At 43.2% G+C, this 21,306-nt stretch overlaps 1 protein-coding gene across 2 annotated transcripts in view; it reads right to left on the bottom strand.

Annotated features, from left to right (window-relative positions):
- Nucleotides 1–1,386: 1,386 nt before the first annotated feature.
- Nucleotides 1,387–21,306, bottom strand: part of ago3a (argonaute RISC catalytic component 3a) — a 25,984-nt gene continuing 6,064 nt past the window's right edge. The window contains exons 3-20 of one of the 2 annotated variants that reach the window (XM_068735752.1): nucleotides 17,904–18,075; nucleotides 17,550–17,670; nucleotides 17,060–17,268; nucleotides 16,065–16,201; nucleotides 12,248–12,382; nucleotides 11,991–12,078; nucleotides 11,038–11,185; nucleotides 10,664–10,783; nucleotides 9,167–9,310; nucleotides 8,090–8,223; nucleotides 7,438–7,622; nucleotides 7,163–7,322; nucleotides 6,859–6,949; nucleotides 6,580–6,774; nucleotides 5,599–5,733; nucleotides 4,930–5,031; nucleotides 3,813–4,012; nucleotides 1,387–3,625 (exon numbers count right to left, since the gene is read on the bottom strand). In XM_068735752.1, the coding sequence (XP_068591853.1) occupies nucleotides 3,517–3,625; nucleotides 3,813–4,012; nucleotides 4,930–5,031; nucleotides 5,599–5,733; nucleotides 6,580–6,774; nucleotides 6,859–6,949; nucleotides 7,163–7,322; nucleotides 7,438–7,622; nucleotides 8,090–8,223; nucleotides 9,167–9,310; nucleotides 10,664–10,783; nucleotides 11,038–11,185; nucleotides 11,991–12,078; nucleotides 12,248–12,382; nucleotides 16,065–16,201; nucleotides 17,060–17,268; nucleotides 17,550–17,670; nucleotides 17,904–18,075 (2,585 nt within the window). In that variant the 3' untranslated portion in view covers nucleotides 1,387–3,516. The remainder of the gene's footprint in view (nucleotides 3,626–3,812; nucleotides 4,013–4,929; nucleotides 5,032–5,598; nucleotides 5,734–6,579; nucleotides 6,775–6,858; nucleotides 6,950–7,162; nucleotides 7,323–7,437; nucleotides 7,623–8,089; nucleotides 8,224–9,166; nucleotides 9,311–10,663; nucleotides 10,784–11,037; nucleotides 11,186–11,990; nucleotides 12,079–12,247; nucleotides 12,383–16,064; nucleotides 16,202–17,059; nucleotides 17,269–17,549; nucleotides 17,671–17,903; nucleotides 18,076–21,306) is intronic. The other variant, XM_068735753.1, reaches the window with a different exon arrangement.

Consider the following 21,306-nt stretch of genomic DNA (forward strand, 5'->3'; position numbering starts at 1 on the left):
CTAATCTTTCTCACACCTCCCAGGGGGGATCGGACGGGATTGTTGGGCCGTGGAATGTAGTCCTCTGGCACAAGGGGAGTAAATGCTCGGGAGCAAAAAAGGGGAAAGTGAGCAACAATAAGATTACAGGCTTTGTCACACCACAGATTTACCCGGAGGGTAACTCGTTTGTATTTGCGAGCACGCGGAGTGGCTCGGGTACGGAGAGGAGTCTGAGGAAAGGAACCGAGGTCGCAATCCAACGTAAATCCTCCCAAGGCTTTAACGACAAAAGAATGGAGAACTACTACCCCTTGTTAGGATATTCTTTGATCACACCTGTCCTTGAAATGGATCAACACTTTCAAAACCACTTCCCCATTCCGTTTCCCTCTCCCTGCTGATAAGGAGCAGGCATCAGCACCAGTTGAAAAAAACCCCCAGAACATTCGAGAGCAGAAAGTCTGCTCAAATACATCAAAGGCTTCTTCTTCTATTCTACCATTTGGCCGTCACAATAGGGATGAAACGTCTTTACAGTACGAAGGCTTTGTATTTACTCTCTTGAGATTCTCTCCTCTACAACAAACCTCGGACTGTACGGGCATCTACACAAAAAAATAAAAAGGTTGAGAAATAAGCATTCAACATCTTGCAGCTTTTTTTTTTTTTTCTCCAAACATCAAAGCAAGAGGCGGTTTAAGTCCACATCCCTATCAATAACAGTCCAAACACACGTCACTAGTTTCAACAACCCCACCACTGTTCACACATAAACTATACGTCATACAGTGACACAGGAACAAGTCGACAGTCTATTGCAATAATAAACTTTGTTATTATACCTTTTTAACCATTACTTATCATGATACATCTATTACTAAGATTAATAATTAGACTACTTTTTTTTTTTCTGTTAGCAAAAATAAGTGGTGTGCGTTACATCATTTTTAAATGTACAAATATACTTTCGATCTGGCTTTTAAAAAGGCTTTCAGACACTAGTGAAACCATGAAGGCTCAAACCCACTGGCCCATGAAAGGCATCAGATGCAGCAGTGGCTGCAGGACCCTACATTACACCTCACTGTCCGAGGGAACGTCTGCCATCGTACCGTTTGCAGCTTCTCGACGCTGATCATATCTACCGAGGGAAATCCTAAATCTCCCTCAAACCACGGCAGTGGGACTCTCTCCTGTCCTTATGCGAGTGAGGTTTACCGTTTGTTTTTTCTACTTCCCCGCCCATCTGCTCATCAAGAGTCTCATAAAGGAGTTCAGCTTCTGATTCTAATTCAGATAAGAATAGCACCGCACCCGTGTTCAGTCCCGAAACACAGCTTCTTTTAGTGCAGATAACTTTTAACCCCCCCCACCCCCCCTCCCCCTCCCCCCCCCAGACGAGCTTCAGCGGCACAGAGGAGCTAAGTTGCGACTACAATCCAGGTGCACGTTTCACATCAAAAGTCAGCTGTGCTACTGCTGCGAATGTCAGTCACCAACTTTAACTCCTCCTTCAGCGTTTTTTTTCTGAAGCAAGTCACAACTTTGGGCCGGTTCCATGGACAGGATTCAAACCTAGTCCTGGACTCAGGATCTCTATTGACAGCGACAACTCATTGAAATAAGTAGCTGATGACGAGGCTGACTCCACGCCCATGAAGCCGGCCTTTTAGGTACAAACACACTGTAGCAGCTGGATCCATGTCTGGTGAAGAATAAGCAAAAAAGACGACTCGGCCTGCTTTGCTTGAACGGCAACGCTGTAGGCAAACACATAAATATATTGATCTTAGGATGATTTGAATGAGGCGTATAGAAAAGTCAGGAGAATAAGAGGCATCGGGTGAAAGTTTCTTGCTTTAAACCATCTGATGCTGTCCATTTGTTGGAATAAACGTTTTGATTATTTTAACCCACTGAAATAGAATCCCAATAACGAGTTATGCAGCTTTTGACCATTTAACACTGAACTCCCACCAGGCACTTGAATACTACTTCTGTATGGCCTTTACACCCACTTTTGTTAGGAATTAAGAAAATTAGCCTCATTAGCAAACTGAAGATGGAATTATGAAAGTATGCCCGTTGATGATAAAGTATTCTCAAACCACTAAGCCGCATTAAAATCCTTCGATTCAAGTAAAAACATGAAAAATCACCAAAACTGCAGCTGCACCGTTTTTTTTGCCCAAACATCAAGAGCAAACTCCTAAAACACGATCGATCGTCTCACAGAGGAGCAATGCATGATAGTGCCCGACGAGCGTCGAGGACACTCACTGTCAAATGAAACGTCTGACTGTTCTTTTGAATCATTCAAGTCCCCTAAAATCCACTTCCCTTCGTTCAACTGATTATTGCACTGGAGGAAACCATCGACGTAATCTCTGTTTACCCACCGTCTCAAACTGTGAGGGAAAGAGAGGGAAATGTGAGATAAAGCACTGAGGGAAATGAATGCATGGCGACTACTAAGATTAAAAGTATAAGCTTACATGGTTTAAATGATTAAAAAAAAGTCTGAATCATAAAATGTTTCACATAATGTAGAAGAAAAATAACAAACAGAAACAAATAACAGTGTTATACTTTAAATAAAATCCATAGATGGCTGCAATTATATATATATATATATATATATATAGCCAATATAAACTGCCTGTTTATGTGTGACAGCTGACTGATCTGAAACCTTGTAAGACAACAATTCGTTGTTGTGACTTTAAAGGGGCATTCATACCTCGTCGCCAACAGGTGGCAGTGTGCTCAAAAGAACATGTTGCTTCATACAAGAGACTGGTGATTTCTCACATAAGTGAAAAGTGACAAAAGAGGAAACGAGAGGAAAAAGGAAAACATAAAAGTGGCAACTGGGAGGAGGACCTCTGGTCCAATGAAACAACTACGTTCCAAAAATAAATCAAACAACAACTCCGGAGTCCCTTCCTTCTCTGCTCCCTCGTTTGAAATACTGGGGAGAGTCAACAGAATGTAAAAGTGCTGCTGCTCAAACTGACTTGAGGTACTGTAGATGGCAAAGGAGCAGAATAGTAGACTATAAAGAAAGACTGTGCCAAAGGAAGGGAAAAGTACAAAGAAGAAAAACAGCCACTAGGCCACAAGTAAAGGAGACAAACAGGGAAGAACAGAGAGGAGGGGCAATGAAAAAAGGGGCCTGATAAGGGCGAAAATAAACTAGTTGGCTGGTTAAATATTGCATAATAGTGCTGAGTTTCTCTCTCGTTTGTTTTTTTTAAAAGCAGCGTTTGCATCCTCAGTCCAGTGTGGGGGTGTCTCCTCCCCTCCCTCCTCCCTGCTTTCCTCTGCACAGTGTCAGGTCCGGATTGACTAGGCATGTGGGGGACAGGGGGACAGGGGGGGGACTTGCACATATGAGGACTCCTTGACTGACAAGCCAGGTGTGCATGGTCGTGTCTGTGTGTGTGTGTGTGTGTGTGTGTGTGTGTGTGTGTGTGTGTGTGTGTGTCCATGTGTGTGTAAAGGGTGGCAATGGTTGGGAATGGTTGGTGCGGCTCAGGCGAAGTACATGGTCCTCAGGGTGTCGTGGTGAATCTGAACGGCTTTGGCCAGCGCCTGGGGGTCCCGACCGTTGCTCTGACCAGACACATGGCTGCCCTCGGCGCTGCACAGCGGAGAGGAGGACCAGTTGTGACAGGTGGCAAATAGAAATGAGACAAATTAGGCACATTATGCATAAGGTAACCACTTTTCCAAAGAAGTACGCTTCAGAGTTCAAGACCTTTACAACAAAGAGTCAAAAAAAGAGGAACCTCTTGTTTATTCTCCACCACTTGCTCTCCCTTTCTCACCTGTCATGTTCTTTGTCCACCAGATGGTAGCGGGCACGGAAGGCCACCAGGTGGGCGTAGTAGGCTGGTGCAGGGATGGAGACTGAGCGGGTGCAGCGCACGTAGGTGTGGCACAACTGGTAGGTGAGCAGCTGGAACTCGTCAGCCGTAAAACAATTGTCGTCCCACAGAACGTGGTAGTGGGAGGGCCTGCTGGTGCCCTGGAGAAGGGGATTGACACATTTGTATTATTATTAGATTCAGATTTAAGGTGCAATACAATACTGCCATTTCAGCGTTGTCGTAAGCATTTGCTTTTGGCGAAGAGACTTCAGGACATCACATAACTACACTGGTTATGTTCACATGCACAAAATATTCTGTATTTTTGCAATTATTACAAAAAAAGACAATATTTCTACTAAGCTGTTTAGATGGCTAATGAAAATGAGTATTCTATTAATATTCCTGTTTACATGCAGCTGTGCATGCTCTGATTTACCTATTGTGGTATGTGTACAACGCACAGAGCTGACCGTAAACAGGCAAGAGGCCGTGTGTGGAAAACTGCGGTAAAAACCCCGTTTGAGACATCTATTCCAAAAGCATACATGTTGAAGACTGCTCCTAAAAGCTAATTAATATCAATATTAATAGTTTTAAATCCTGAATAATTGTGGAATATTAGTGTGCATGTAAACGTCGTCACAGAAAATGAGGGATAAAACCATAAATGATCAGAGTGATACTACTAAACCTTATAATATTACTTTTTTTATTCAAACAAGCGTTCCTATAAGGATACTATTGGCACCAGGGGGGAAGTTAAAAACGATTAGGTTAGAATCTTGTGCCCCGTTTCCTGTGGCATACTGATGTGAATTTCAATAAGGGATGGTACTGTAGCAAATGGTTTTTGATTGTCGGCACCACTTTGTCGGTTCCTGGGGATCGATCTTCAAATGATTACAGGAAAGGGAAAAAAACGAGGGGTATTTCCTCTTTTGGCCATTTTATTTCTGAATCTTGTTTACCATCTCTTTGCAAGAATGCACAGCTCTGCAAAAGCACACAGTTGACGGACAGCGAGATGAAATCCTGCTGAAAGAGGCAGAGAAGACAAGCGGGTTGGACCGACCTGTATTCCAGCGTGACTGCAGAGGTAAAAGTCAAACTCGTAGGGATGCGTGATGTCCGTATCCACGGTGGTACCAGCCGGAATGTTTCCACTACGTCCAACCTGAGATACATAATGGTCAGTTAGTCAATTAGTTCACCAGGAAAACAAAAACAACTTTAACAGAAAATGGAAGATTCAGGAAAAGAGCGGCAGAAAACAAAGCTTTTAAAGCACTAAATGAGGTCAGGAGGTAAAAAGTCTAATCACTGAAAAAAAGTTGATGGACCGAGCCAGGCGAAGGTTTACCAAATGCTTCCCAATCAACCAATTAAAAGCCTAATGCTCTAGAGAGCCTAATGCTCTGCACTGAAAATAAGGTTGTTACTAGCCGAGTCTTACTCTGGGGGCCTTGAGTGCCACTCCAGAGCTCTCGGGTTGCATTGGGCCCTAATGCTTTAATCGAATGTAATTACAGGGGGTTAGGAGGGTGAACAGTCCAATTGACAACAAAAGGTAATTAAGGAGGCCCATTTCGAGTACTTAACGTGCTGGCACAGAGCATAAAAAAAAAAAAAAAAGAAAGAATATGGACTAACACATAACACACTGTGCTGACTTTAATGGTAACATTGCTGTGTCGTTCTCAAAGAGACCGAAAGTGTTTGTGTGGGAGCGGCGGGGACTCACTCTCTCGTTGCGGTCGGCACAGAAGAGTCGTGTGTGGTGGCGTTTTTGCACAACTATGTAGGTGATGCCTGGCTGGTACTCCTTCTCCAGGCTGATACAGGCCTCACGAATGGCCAGCAGCTCATAATACAGCACCTAAGGAGGAATGAGTTAATAATAAATGTTAATAACAACTACCCTTGAAGAAAACCCCGTCGACTATATTCTTCATGCACTGTACAGTCACAGTATGTAGATAGATAGATAGATAGATAGATAGATAGATAGATAGATAGATAGATAGATAGATAGATAGATAGATAGATAGATAGATAGATAGATAGAAACTTTATTGATCCCGCGAGGGGAAATTATTTTGTTACAAGCAGCAATAGGTTCCAGAGCAGCAATAGGTCACAGGTAAAAAATCTTAATATTATATATAAAGAAAAAAGAAAAAGAAAAATACACATGTCAGAAAAAAAAAAAAAAAAAAAAAAAAAAGAAAAGAAAAAGAAAAATACAAGAAAAATACACATGTCACAATATATACAATTATAATATAGTAAAGATGTTATATAAAAAATGCACACTATATACACAGTGAATAGAACAGAATAATATTAAATCAACTAAATAAACAATGTATTCCTATGTCCTAATCTACGTGTGTCATTTTAGTTTCATGGTGTTCTATCATATATGAAAGATACCTAATATTATAGGCATCATATTAATTCATAGTCCAAATACAAGAAAACTCCACTGTAAAGATGTTTTTCATGAAATCATCTGTGATTTAAGAATATTTTGGAATACGTTCGTACATTTTGATTCGAAGTAAACTACCAGTCTGAGCTACGGAGACAAAGACTACCCAAATTATGACCCTTAAAAACAAAGTAAATTCTGCCAGTTGAACAGAATTTTAGGTGGTGACTGCTGTTCAATTCGGCTGCCCCGACTCCACCCAATTCTTTGTGAAATCAAGTGGGAGCTGACCTGTCTGAACTGGCCTTCTGAAACTCCATCCCTGTAGAAAATGATCCTGGTGGGCTTGTAGCGGGTTGACTTGTAGAACTGGATGAGCAATTCTCGCACCATGGAGGCCAGGTCCTGGATGACTTCCTGCCTGGGCCTCTGGACTCGCACAGTGGCACAGTATCTGCTGGGGTGGGCGTCCATACTGCCTACCACCTGGAAGAGAGACGGTGTGTCAGATACAGGGGAAACAAACAAATTCAACCAATCGGTCAGGTGTAAAATGAAGAAGGAACTTACTGCTGCGATTGAAGGCTTCTTCCCATCTCCAGCAGGTGGATGTGTAACATCCGCTCCCAAGAAAATAACTGGCTGCTGAAACACTGATGGTCTATTAATTGAGGGACATAACAAAGACAATAATTAGATTCCGTTACATGACAATATACAGACCGTTTGCTTGCATGGTGCCCTGTTTGTGACTATGGTGTGTGTTGTTTTTTTACACAAATCGGAACAGTCCAAACTACAAGCAGCCGTTTAAAAACAGCATCACTAGAGCAGAGCACTGCACCTATAGGAGGAGAGGAATAGCAAGACTGACCGTTGGTGAGGCACCAGGATGTTGTTGATGCCTCCCAGCTTCACGTTGATCTTGAGGCAGAGGTTGGAGAGGGTCTGAGGGGACGTCTTCACCACGTTCTTCACCTGGACGCACTGCGTGGCCATGCCCAAGAGGGTGTCTCCCACACGCTTCACCTCGGCTATGGGTGGGTACAAAAAGTGAGCATTCAGGGAGTCCCAGGCAGTCTTAAGTCTTAACCACTGAGCATTTCTCTGGGCTCTAATGCGATATTTATTTTAAAGCAGTGTTCTCACCATAAACGGGAGTTTTTCCCGGCAGGATGACGATGATGAGCTGCAGTCCAGCGTAGGTGTTCTTCAGGTGTCTGAACATGGGCTCCACGCTGTCCGCTCCCTGGGCGTATTTACAGAAACATGGCTGACCCTGAATCGGCATCCCAGCATCCTTTGAGATTTTACGCAGCTGGTCTGTGAAACCCCTAAAAGAAGAAGAAGCGGGAGGTGATGGTGAAGAGTCAATGGAACGGTGAAGTCAACTACAAATTTTATGTCAGCATAAAATAAAAGATGGCTATTCTTTTATCTACCTCTGACATAGTTAGTTATTTTTTATGAATGTGCACCATCCTTCCATGTAATGGTGAGGCTTTGGAAACTGCTGAGGTAAGAGATGCTACCCGTCTTTAAGTAATCATTTGAAACAGACATTATTAATTCATGCCAGATTACAAACTATAAAACCCTAACCCAAAAAATATAAATAAATTGATCTCAAACACCATTACGGATCAATGAGAAAAATTGAATAATAATCTAACAAACCACTTTTAAACTTTCATGAATATATTTAAGTGAGTGTCATCACTGCACGCACAGTGACAACAGTCTCAGAAAAGAACTTTAGAAAACTTTACAGGAAGAAGAAAACTTTTGCAAATAATCCTACTTCAGTATTTCTTCCCGACACTGCCTCTGTGTGGCGAAGCAGGCGATGGCCCACATCTTGATCTCCACCCCGGTGTGGAACTGCTTCCCCCTCATGTCCCACACCCCGTGGCTGGGCGTGGCCACCGTGCGGTTCTGAAACAACATTGCAGTCTCACCACATGTTCTCATGATTACGTGGGCAAACACTCGCATTCATACTGTTCATACAGGCCCACGTTTGAACAGGCATACACACACACACACACACACACACACACACACACACACACACACACACACACACACACACACACACACACACACACACACACAATTACCTTTTTGAAAATCCACAGAACACGCACGCACTCTTCATCCATACCAAAATGTATTAACACTCATTTTCATACAATTCACTCTTTGAAAAAAAACTAAAAAGAAACATGTCAGTCAAAGAAACATGCATTAACACATTTTGCTCATTAGAGAAACATTTAACTTTCCAAAAAATTGACAAATAAGTTCATCGCAAGTGCATAGTGGTGCACTGTATGCAAGATGCTATTTAGTGTGTTTAACATGCACATCGCAGTCTGCACAATGGTGTCATTGTTATCACTAATACACAATCCAAATGTATTATAGTACAGTAAAGGTGTGTCACCTCAGAGAAGATGAACAGACAGATGTTAATCCACACTGTGGTTCAGTCTCAGTAAGTTGCTTCTTTATGCAATTTTCGGAAACCTCTTTAACCCACTTCTTTTAGACTTCAGCAAGAAAGAACATTGGGCAACTGCTATACACTTTAATATCCAATCATAACGTGAGCATCTTTTTTTATTATTAAAAATAATCCTTCTCACAGAGACAAAAAACTGTTCCTGTCCTTGTCTTTTTTATTTTACAGGTGGAATCAAAGTTTGCACTACTGAGACTCAACCACGAATAAAGCCCAAAAGACTTGACACCGGGAAACACGAACAGAAGCCAGTGAGTTAGTTCCCCTTAGAGATGGGGGGGGGGGAAGAGGCTGAGGAGGGGGAGAGCGTGTCGGACAAACAGAGAGAATGGGCGTGATTTAAAGGAAGAGTACCATAAAGTGCTCTGTGCTCACCCTGCCGCCGTATTGCAGCATGGGGGCGGGTAGCACTCGCCCCGTCACGTGGGCCATCTCGTCGCGCACCTTGAACTGGAACTCCTGCACAAAGGGGTCTGCCTCGTAGTTGGCACTGCGCACCTGCAGAGACGGGGAGAATTGAACACGGGGTCAGGCCACGGTAGTGAACGACAACATGAGTAAAGAGCATTGCAGTACTGAAAGGTTGTAATATATAGCCGTGTGTTCTACTCAAGAGCCCTACACCTGCTCACTCACTGCGGCTTATTCTGTTTAAAAGGAATACTTTGATTTCTTTAAGAGCAGAAGCTAAATGTATAAAAGGCTGAATCTCCAATGTGGATAATGATAACACAGTTGTGTTTCCTCTGAAGACAAAGAGCAACAACACTGTCCATTATGCCAAATGCTTGTGTTATTGTTTTAGATAAACCTGAAGCCCATGCTTGTAACCCTAATGACACATAGATTTGCTGGTGTATGTGTGGGTATTAGTTTTCCTTTTTGCTTCTCAATGCAATCTCTCTTCTGTGGTTAGCAGTGTTTTTGTTTTCATTGGGATGTTGGTGCAGGGGGAAAAATGGAATTGTAAATTGGTGGCATGCCACAAAATGTCAGGTGCCAGTACCGTAATCCTAAAATGACTGCAAGCTTATCTGCTTGTTTTGTCCTTTTTTTCAGTCTCTCCACCTCTGCTATTCCGCCCACACTGCCCTGTCAGTTTCAAGCAACTGTGCATCTAAATGAAAAACGCCACCACAGTGCCGTCTACAATGATTTCCTGGAAGCAAGTCCGCTCATTTTGTTCCCGAGTGAAGAGATAGTGGAACGTGGTTTAATAAGGTAACAGCAGATACGAAGTGTGCACTGCTAATCTGATGGTGGCCAGATGCAGTGTACGGTCTGTCAATCTTTCCATAAACAATATGCTGCAGACACTGTAGCGGCCTCACACACACGCACATTAAAGCCATTACGACTCTGGTATTTTGTTGACCGTAGGTAGGCCTGCCTTGTAATTGCCAAATGCGATGGACAAGCACACAGACATGCCTCTGTTAACGATATAAAATGAGAATCTGGGAGAGGCGATTTTATATCAAGATGAGCAGCATGGCAACCGAGTGTTGACAAGCTTAGCAACGTGGCAGCTTTCTAGGCAGCGTTTAGTCTTTGGCTGCGTCCACAACCCCCTCCTTTAAAGTTAGAGCCCCAACAAAGGTTTGAAATTTCAATTCAAAACCTACATGGCACTGTACCAAATAACAAAACGTTAAATTGGCAGGTATATGATGCACAAACACGCTTTGTTTTTGTGTTCTGTAACCATACTACATTTGCAAGTGTTTAGAATTTAAAGTATGTTGATGCCGAAGGAATGTTTGACATCTACTGTCTACTAATCAACAGATGTCACTCAGTATCATCTCAGTCTTCAAATGAAGTGACAGAAGAGATGTGGATCCAGCTCACCAGCCTGCTGATCTCCTCTTGTCTGTCGGGTGCAGAGCGAGCTGTGGCTTTGATCATGGTGGAGGTCTGATTATCTGTCAGCTTCTTGATGCACCGCTGACCTGCTACAATGTTACACACCTGCGAGAGCATTAAAAAAAAAAAGAGGAAAAAGTTGAATCAATTTAGTTACTATTTGGCAAGAAAAAGATTGTCAGGGCCAAACTTTATGCAGCTGCCCTGCTTCTTCATCATACAGCTGATGCACAGGCTCACCCGGGAGCTGCCCAGTAGACCACACACACACACACACACACACACACACACACACACACACACACTGCAGATTCCATCATATTTGGAGTTCTGTTATAGCAACTTGTTCTCTCTCTCACCTCCAGGGGCAGGTAGGTGTGCTTTTGCTCCTGGCCCACCTGTAGACAGGGTAAATGAGGGTACTTAAGCTGCAGGTTGTACTTCTCCCTGAAGTACTGGGCTACAGTGCGCTCTACAGTCTGACCATTTTCCAACTGTAACGGGAACCTGCGAAGAAAAAGAGCACGTCATGACAAAAGCTAGGCTATATCAAGCTAAATTAGTCCAATTTGTATTTTTCATTTATGTTCAAAATATAAAACCATTTAAGGGAAGTGGCAATGCAGACTGTTTTCCTACAAAATCCAAAAAAGGTATTCAATTGTCAAGCATCTGTTACCTAAACCAGGTCTGTTTTACTAGCTTTAATGTACTTTTAAGTGTTCACTGTTTGGCAGACACATTGAGTCTTGGAGGCAAAACATTTTTGGGGTATTTATACCAGTGACAGCCGAGCAGAAACTAATCTTCATGATGACATGCTTTATTGCTACTGTTGTATTACATTGCATTAGTTTTAACTAGGTGTGTAATGTAAGTCAACTACTATTTATAAAATCATAGTCATAGCACGCTTTGACAACAATCTAAAAGTGTGTAGTCACTATCTGAATATCATTATGTCTTTACTCTTAGTATTCTAACAGCTAAACGGCACATTGGAATAGATATGGACCATCCTCTGTGAAGGAAGTATGGCGTATAAATCCATTTATGGATATCACACAGCAAGGTATTTTACTCCACTTGTCAGGAAACATTGAAGATCAGCAGCCACACACACAATGGCTACTTCACTAATGGATGACTAATGTTGACCACATGGTTGTAAGATGAGTCAGCTTTCGTTTGGTGGTGGATTGGTAATCGCATCATCTGTGCAGTGCGCTCACCCGCCCCCATCCCATCCCATCCCATCCACACACTCCGCCCAGAGTCTCCTGTTCCCTCGCCCGCCCCGCGGCTGACTCACGTTTGATGGCTGGCAGGCCGACGGGTCACGTTGCAGACGCGGTACTTCCTCCGCATGGTTCCACAGTGCGTCACCTCCACCTTCAAACCTGGTGAATAATAGAAAGTGTTGGAGAGCCATTAAGAATGTGTCTGAGTGTGAATGGCCGTGAGATGTGCTCTCCCTTTCTCTCTCCACCCCTCACATAATGCATTTTGATTCATTTATTGATTTAACTATTTCTCACATGCAGGCACACTTTACACTCCCATTGTTACCTTTGATTTCTTTGGTGAATTTGACCCGGTGCGAGTCTGTGAGAGGCCGAGGCTGCTCGTCTATGTTGTGGATGTCCAGCACTTCACACATGAACTGTATGACCGGCTGAGCCTTGTAGAAGGCGGTGGCAGACACTGCAAGACAAAGCAAGGACAAAAGCAATTTAATACAATATATATATATATATATATATATATATATATATATATATATATATATACACTAACATTCAACAACAACTTGTTATCCCACTGGCTGCAGGAACATCCTAGTTTTAATTGGATGGTTTGAGAATCTGCCTGAACAGAAATGTGTAACCTTTTTACTTTGTCTGTTAATGGTCACTTTGTAAGGGTTTGTTTGGCATTGTGCAAGACTCAGACTTAGGGGAAATTGAATGGCTGTCCTAACAACTGCTGTAACACTTTTCACCCGTTTATAACTCCTTCAGAAGCTCATATGTTCACAACAGTATCTACAACTGAAACACAGCTTCGACTAACAAAGGCAATGCATGAATACCAGCCACAGTGTAACACAGGGATGGACTGTGTCTTTGTGAATGTGACATTACTATGTAGCTGTTATAGAGGCACATCACATAGTGTTTGTATATGCGGCCCACCATGCTAAAACAAATGTAGCAGGACCGCTCATTGAACACAGGATGTGCAGTTGATGCAGCACAAAGTCTGCGTGGAGATTTTCCCAAACAGTCAGCAGGTTCCTTCACTGAAATATAAATATATACGACCGCACAGCGAGGTATAAAACATCAGAGAGAAATCTAAATCTCTGGGGGAGAAAGGGATATCAAAACACAAAGCAAGATCAAAAGAAATCCAAAAATGGACGGAGAGAGAGTGTGGTGTTGAGGAAGTTGCTGACGAAAAAATCTGGCTCAGCTGCTGTAGAAATGTAAGAAATCTGGCTCAGCTGTTCAGATGGAAGACATCTCTCTGAGGGTGTGTTTGATGAAAGCCCTGCTAGCGCACATCTCTGAGGCAGATGACTGCATTGTACACGCCCTCTGTTACACTCCTGGTTTGCATCTTTGAGCCTTTCACCGACGGCCGGAAGTGACGTCGCTCCAAATTGTCCTCTCCAGGCAGCGCGATTGTTTGACAGCGTTTTATGCGTCATTCTCGCAAAATGTAAAATTTGAAAAAGGTCTCGTTTCTCTAACGTTTGCTATATGCGCTTTTGATCAGCCGTGATAGCGAGCGTGGGAAGCAGTGTTTGTTCGTGCACATGTATTCAAATAGGCTTAATAGTTTGCTTTGTCAGTACACAATGCCATATATATATATATACTGTATATATACACAAGAGTAAGAAAACAAATGCTTTGCAAACACATGGAGCTCTACTTTGTAGGAGGAGAGCACGCACACCAGACTTGAGCTGACCAACGGATATCGAAGGATGGGAGGGCGGGAAAATGAGACAAAGAGAGAATGAGAGAAGCAGAGAGGGAACAGATTCAAATAGAGACAGAGGCTTCAAAGACTTGAGGCAAAACAAAAGGCGTCTCAAGGAAATGCTCCACACAGCTACCCTCCTGACCCAGGCACCACCCACCAGTCTCCCTCACACACACACACACACACACACACACACACACACACACACACACACACACACACACACACAAGCTGCCCCCCATCTCCACAGCAACCGAATAGTCTCGTTCCCATCCGACCAAAAGCCCACCTCCCTCCAAGTTCCTCTTGCACCCTCTCTTGTCAGCAGAGAAACCTCCTGCAGTGTGAATATGGCAAAAACACATTCTCCATTTCTGACACCTATCTTCTACAAATAACAAACAGATTAAAAATGTAGCTCACTATTCCAAGTCACCAAACAAAGTGTGTCTACTGACAATAGGCCAGTGATTATCGATAACTGCATGTTGAACTTTTACATTTGTTTCACAAAAACTGATCCTCAACCAGCAGAACTGGCTCAATTCTGACAACAACTAAATAATGTGTGGTGTCAGAGAAGGAGCAATGCCATCGCCACGTAAAGCTTATGTCCTTCAACAGCCTTTACAAGTAATGCAAGCAGCAAGTAGTCGTCAGTTTGATTTGAAAAAAAAAACACATTAAAAAGCAAGATAAATGTTGGAATTCCACTCTCCCACTTCCACATCAGGGAAGCAAACACGTGTACGGGGAAAAACAAGAAAAACAATCTTTGCTGTAAAAGCCCAAATTCGGTGGCCTCTGGCACATTCTGATGTCCATCATAGTACTGATCTTAATTATTGTACATCTTTATACGTTTGCCTTGTATTCCTACCTGATTGTCAACATGCATTGAATTATTGTAGAGGAGAATAAGGCTTCCAAGTGAGTTTTAGCCCACAATCTGTAAAAAGCTATTAATATTTTAAAACACGCCTAATTCTACTTTGTAATTAAGGATCATTAGACTTTATTTATTATTTATTGACACCCTCGCTGCAAGGTTTATCATGACAAGCCACAATAATAGACGATGTAATGTTTTACTAGAGACATAAATGCACTCTCAATCAACAGACATAAACAAGGATATTTTAAGAAGTGTTTTTAATCCCATGTCTTATCTTGCTTATGTATTAGTATTAAATGAAATTATCTAAATGGCTGCCACAGATGTTTTCCAATGAGGATGCCCCCCCCATCTGTGCAATCAATGCAATTCGTTGTGTGTTTTGTCATCAATTAATTTAATTTGCAAACATTTGTCAAACACTGACGACAACTCTCTGCAGGGACACAACCTCTCAGCTAAAAGCGCACACACACACACACACACACACACACACACACACACACACACACACACACACACACACACACACACACACACACACACACACACACACACACACACACACACACAAACAGAGTGATCGTCATGCTCGCATTGTTTTGAAGCAGAGACTAGTGGTCCTAAAATGTACACGCAGAGCGAATCACAGGAAGAGAGCGTTTTGTCACAGACAAACCTCCTAGCTATTGCTGCTGTTTCAGCCACGGTCCATCAAGACTACAGCAAACAACCACGTAACCCATAATGCAGTTCACTCATAGGAGCGTGACAGAAATACACTGTAGGCTTCATTAGGGAGATTAGTCCCTCTCCCTTCAGATCCAGACGCACACAAGTCACCCAAATGAGCGTGAAAAAGCAACATCTGCCAAAAAAGCAAGTTGTTTGCATCCTTAAAAAAATGATTGGGTTCCGTGGTGAAGCCCTTCAGTCTCCCCAATGATGGAAAAGCCCCGAGAGTATCCTGCACACTTTATTCAGCTCCAATGAAATAGATTTCTAATGAGCGTGATATTGTTAGATTTATCTTAAATACAGCTATTAAATGTCCTCAAACATAACATCACTGAGAGTAAATCAATCATGCACAAATCTCTAAATATAGCATGTATCATGGAGGCTCCATGTCCCTCTCATCTATCTGTTTAATTATTAAAATCTCATTTCCCCTGCGGTGAAAGGGGAGCAGAGAAAACAATTTCTGTGTGACTGTACAAGAGAAGACCTCTTCTTTTCAAACAAAGATTGAATTACATAGAAAGCAGTGTGACTGTTGAACATATTTCAATATTTTTGAAATATGAACAGCTGCATTAGCAAACATAGTTGTTACTCTGTCTGGCGCAGTAGTCAATAAAAACAGTTGTTGCAGCTGTGTGTGTGTGTGTGTGTGTGTGTGTGTGTGTGTGTGTGTGTGTGTGTGTGTGTGTGCGTCTCAAATCGAAGCCCTGAACTGCCATCAAAACCAAATAAAAAGTGGAATTTGGTTCTCACCATCAATGTTAAGCATCATCTTCCACATGGCAGGGCGCACAGACTGATGGAAACCGAACCAAACCTCCCTCCCACCTCCCAGAGGATGGTCATAGCCCTCTGGAGCCGAGAAGAAGGATCGACCCACCGGAGTGTACCTAGAAAAGTAGCAATTAGGAGAAAAAGAACAAAGAGATTAAATGAATGAAAGATAATGGAAAGGTCAAGACGTTCAAGGGACAAGACGAAAATGAGGAGAACATGGGGCAAGTAGGAAAGGGCGGATGAAAGGAGACAGGAAATGTAAGATTAGTTCAAACATCCTGAATTGTGAATATTATGTCAATATGTGTTTAAACAGTGAATTGAGAGGTGGTGACAGTGGGGCCCATCCACCTCTTATTCCTCGGACCAGGAGACATATTAATAATCTTATACTGGCTGCATAGTTCCTGGTGAATCGTGGACTGACGATGTGTCACGAATGTCATTGCGATGCTATAAACGGGCCCCCGGTGGCTGGGAACAGGGCTAAATGAAAGGTGTGGATATAACATCTTTTTAATAATGCTTTGAAAAAGGATTTTCATTAAGGCGCTGGTGACATTGTGTTCCACGGAGCTCTTGCTGGGGCTTAGCGATGTGATATGGAGCAGAAGATGGTATGGTGTCAAGTATGGTGCTTCGTGAGAGCCCGCATAAGCCGTGTTTGATTTCCGTTGGGATCAGAGTACTGATATTGGTGCCACTATGACAAAACAAATATATAGTATTTACTATGAGTATCAGAGGGATCATGTTTTTCAATGTGTTCTCTATCTTTTGACTTCATGTTTGCTGACTGTAAATGAAGGTAGGGAGATTGGGGAAGGATAGAAGGGATGTTTCCTTGACCGAATTTTTCAAAGATCATTCTTTAACAATGTCTCCCAATTATCTAAGAATACAATCAATAGTCTACTTAGGCCACCAGCTGTCATTACAAGAGTGAACCAAGGAAAACCCCAGCAGCTCACTTCATGGAGGGCAGGTGTCGCAGCACCACATCCACTGCGTGCACCGGGTTGGTGCTGATGGGCTTGTCCAGCTCCAGGGGCTCAGGCATGCTGCGGCCGGTCAGCACCTCGTGGAGCATGTGCCAGCTGACCAGAGACACGAACTTGATGGAAACTTTGAAGGGGCGATCTTTCCCTCCCTCGCCTGGTAGAGTGACATCCAGGTCCACCTGAAGGGGAGCAAGAAAGAAGCGGAGTGAGACGAGACAAAAGGAGGTGAGAGCGAGGAAGAGGGTATTTAGCGAGGGGGAGTTTCAAGTGAGGGGAGTCTTAAGATGAAGTGTGTTTATGTTTCGTGCTGAGTGTTTGCATTTGTTTTGGTTCAGGTAAATGGCGATCTGTTGAGAGTGTGTGTGTCTGTATGCACTCTAGATATCACACATGTTTTACATTCAGGCTGTGCTGAAGAGGCATGTTTGTGTGTTTTTATGTCTTTTTTTTTCCAGCTCACCCCTGCGGGTGCCACAGGTAGTGGGTTGGCTGTGTACAGGCTCCTCTTTCCATCATAGACTGGCCTGCGATCCCCAAAGATCGTCACCTTAAAGTGTTGTACCATTGAGTCGACCACCTCCCTGCACAACACACACGTACGCACGCACGCACACACACACACACACACACACACACACACACACACACACACACACACACACACACACACACACACACACACACACACACACACACACAAAGTGAGTTTCGGTTATAAGATCACAGATTCAACACAAACTATACAAATGAATATTACTGTATCTGAGAGGTGTAGCGGAAGATTGACAGATGCTATTCAGAGGGTCCAGCCTACCTGTTGACTCGCCGGGGGCACTTGTCAGGCTTGATGTCCACCTCGTAGAGGTAGACGTCCATCTTGGGGATCTCCACCTGGAAGCAGTTGGCCAGCAGCTTGATGGGCTTCCCCATGGTGCCATAGCCGGGCCGCCGAGGCATGGAGAACAGGGACTGGGCCCCAACGGCTCCTGAGAGGAGGACCGATGAAAGGAAACGTTAGTGTTGATCTGACTCGGGTCATTCAGGGCGCCGAGGTGCTAAATGTATGCACGCAGTGAGAGGGTATATGCTGACATCGACAGATACTGATATGATAACGATCTGTCAGTTTGTGTATTTAATGTACATTACTTTTCAAAGTTGTATAAATAATTGAATTTCCAGTGAATTTTTTACATTTTACTGATAACTTTGACAACAATTTAATACCCAAATATGAGGTATCTTTGCCAAAACAATATGAATTTATTGTTTATGTATAAAAGGAACATGAGAAATACTAGTTGTTGGGCTCTACAAATTAAAAAAAACAAGATACGGCGTTGTGAAGGGGAAACACATCTCACTTAAACGTTATGCACTTAAAGACCTTCTAAAGAGAGGGGAAATGTAGTTTCAAAACACGTTTCATGGTGCGATACCGCCTCACTAAAACACGTGTACACACACACACACACACACACACACACACACACACACACACACACACACACACACACACACACACACACACACACACACACACACACACACACACACAATAAATGCAGCATCTGACTCAGGAGGTAGATTGTCAGATGAAGCCGTTTTGATGGCAATAAAAGAAATGTATGATGCCATAATGTTTGCAATGAGGCAATATGTCAGTTATGCCTTTCAAATAATACAACAAACACAATCACTGTCACATTTAAAAAAAAAAAACACAAGGGCTGAATGATGTGACTTCAGACGTCAGAAAGGCAGCAACAGCAGCAGCCCTCTAAGACGACAGATGATCATTTCAGATGATGTAACCTCTAATATTGTGTACACTATTTTCATGGTGATATTTTACTATTTTAGGACCAGCAGGCAAAAATCTATGCATAATGATGAACCTAGAAAATACATCGCAACACATTTGCTCTGGGAATACAAATGAATGAGTATTAACTGTGTAGAGCTACTCACAACGGAACATGTGTTTGACAATCCTCTCTCTCTCTCTCTCTCTCTCTCTCTCTCTCTCTCTCTCTCTCTCTCTCTCTCTCTCTCTCTCTCTCTCTCTCTCTCTCTCTCTCTCTCTCTCTCTCTCTCTCTCTGTACATGAGATGTCTTGGACGTGAGTCACTTTGATCTGGAGACAGTGAGTTCTGTTCAGCTTAATGTGTCACACACGTGTCAGCGCTTTTTCGGGGTCTGCTGAGGCTTGCCTTCCACATCACACATGACAAAACAAATGGCTTCGCTGAAGTGACAATGATGATTTTATCATACACGTTGCTTTTGTTATGCAATAGCCTCTACACACAAAAACTCAGATGAGACTTATCCATTAGCCTGACAAATGTTACTTTGTATTTGACCCCCTCCCACACAGCCTTTTTTCCTCCGGTTTTATACATCTGTCTCCACAGCCGTAAGCCTGGCGTTCTCTAGTTTTTTTTCTCAAAACACTTCCCCGAATGTGTCATTGATAAATGAGAGTCATGGTTGAGTGTGATTCATCACCGATTTTGACTCACAGGCTCACATGTGTGGGTGATTTTGGGGTTGAGGGCCCTGCTGAGGGGGAAGTTCATAAAAGCCGCCCCACAACAGTACAGAAACCTTCTGTAAGGCAACAGCAGACAACATGAGCAACCCTGTTTGTTTACAGTCAGCCTCTGGAAGTGTGTACTCTCTGCACCGCCTCTCTTCTCTCGGTTCCTCCTCTGGGGGGCTGTGGAGTGGAGGAGGGTGAAGGCCTCGTGTTTGAAATAGCCTGGTGGGATAAAATGATTAAAAAGAAGAGTCTGGAATTCCTGCCACGGTTGTCCCTCTCACACCAAACTAAGTGCACACAAACTTTTGTCATGGTAATTCCAATGGGGCCCTTGGTGAAACTTGTGAGGTTAGTCTAATTTTTCACACACACACACTGACTGACTAGCACAAAGAAGGAAGGCAAATATTCTGGTAAATCTTCATTAAGGCTACAGAGATAACCGAGTCTACCACGGATTGTGATCCGTCTATTTTCAGTCACCAAAGAGCTCAGACTTCAAGAGGGTCCTCTGTTACTCTGAGCACTTTTTCCTCCTGGTGGTCCTGGTGGATTGCAGGGAGTGGCAGGAACAGAGAGTGGGCCGGGTGGGTGTTTTCCAGCTTTCATCTGCCTCTGAGAACTGGCTTCCGCTCAGCGTGAGTCACAGAGCCACCAGGGGCGGAGAACATACTTGTGTGGAGCATCCTTGAGTCTATGGGTCTGGATTCAGTAGAGGATGAACTTCAGTAGCAATGAAAGCTAAACACACATTTCTAAGTTTGGGTTTTCCATCCAGTTGCACGCACACACACACGAACAGACTCTGCCAGTTGGTTTAGTTTTAGTATAAAACCCACACAGAGGTTGCTTGATTACGCCCTAATAAAACAGATACAAACTGCTATCATTTTTCCACATTCACACAGACAAATTATTCCGGACACAGCGCAATCCCCCCAAGGCCGAACCTCCAAGAGAGTGCCCGATTGCACAGACTAACCCACCACACGGACTACCTTATCACATGGACTAACCAGTGAACACAAATGGGACCTTACCATGTCACGCACACGGCAAGCAACATGGACCGGGCATGTCTCACGGATGTGTTTCTGCAGCATTTCATGGATAACCAATCGGACCCTGATCATCAAATCAGTTACCGCACTCTTATCTGGCCTTCTTGGAAAACTGTGTGTCTCCGTTCGCTCCACAAACAGACAAAAACAAACGAAGGGGGGGTTCAACCGGGAGAGCAGAGTACTTCAGTCTCAAGCTTCTACAGCTTTAACTTAAGGTCTGTCCTTAAGCAATTAGCAATAAAAGAGATTAAAAGGCAATTCATATAGTAAATACTTAACAATAACATTGATTACATGTCTCAAACATTCATTTTCGATGTGGTCCTTGACATCAAAATGGATATTCTCTGGGCTTGTTCGGTGTGTGTGAAGCTGTATGACCCCCGACGCAAAATTAAGAGGATTGCATGAGTTTACAGGAACATCCAATTTCTGCACGACTAAACGCATTATACTAACCGAGAACATGTCAGGGATACAAGGGCATCAGCTGCTGGTAGGTGACATGTTCTAGTTGGGTATGACAAGGAGTGAAAAGTTAACCACAAAAGCTACACAGACACATCAAAGGCTTATTGACTCTTTGCACAGTGAGTGTGAGGAGTCAA

The sequence above is a fragment of the Cebidichthys violaceus genome, unplaced genomic scaffold (genome assembly GCF_023349555.1).
Source record: "Cebidichthys violaceus isolate CVI_PGR_0920_01 unplaced genomic scaffold, fCebVio1.0.p SCAF_7, whole genome shotgun sequence".
NCBI classification, from domain to species: Eukaryota; Metazoa; Chordata; class Actinopteri; order Perciformes; family Stichaeidae; genus Cebidichthys; species Cebidichthys violaceus.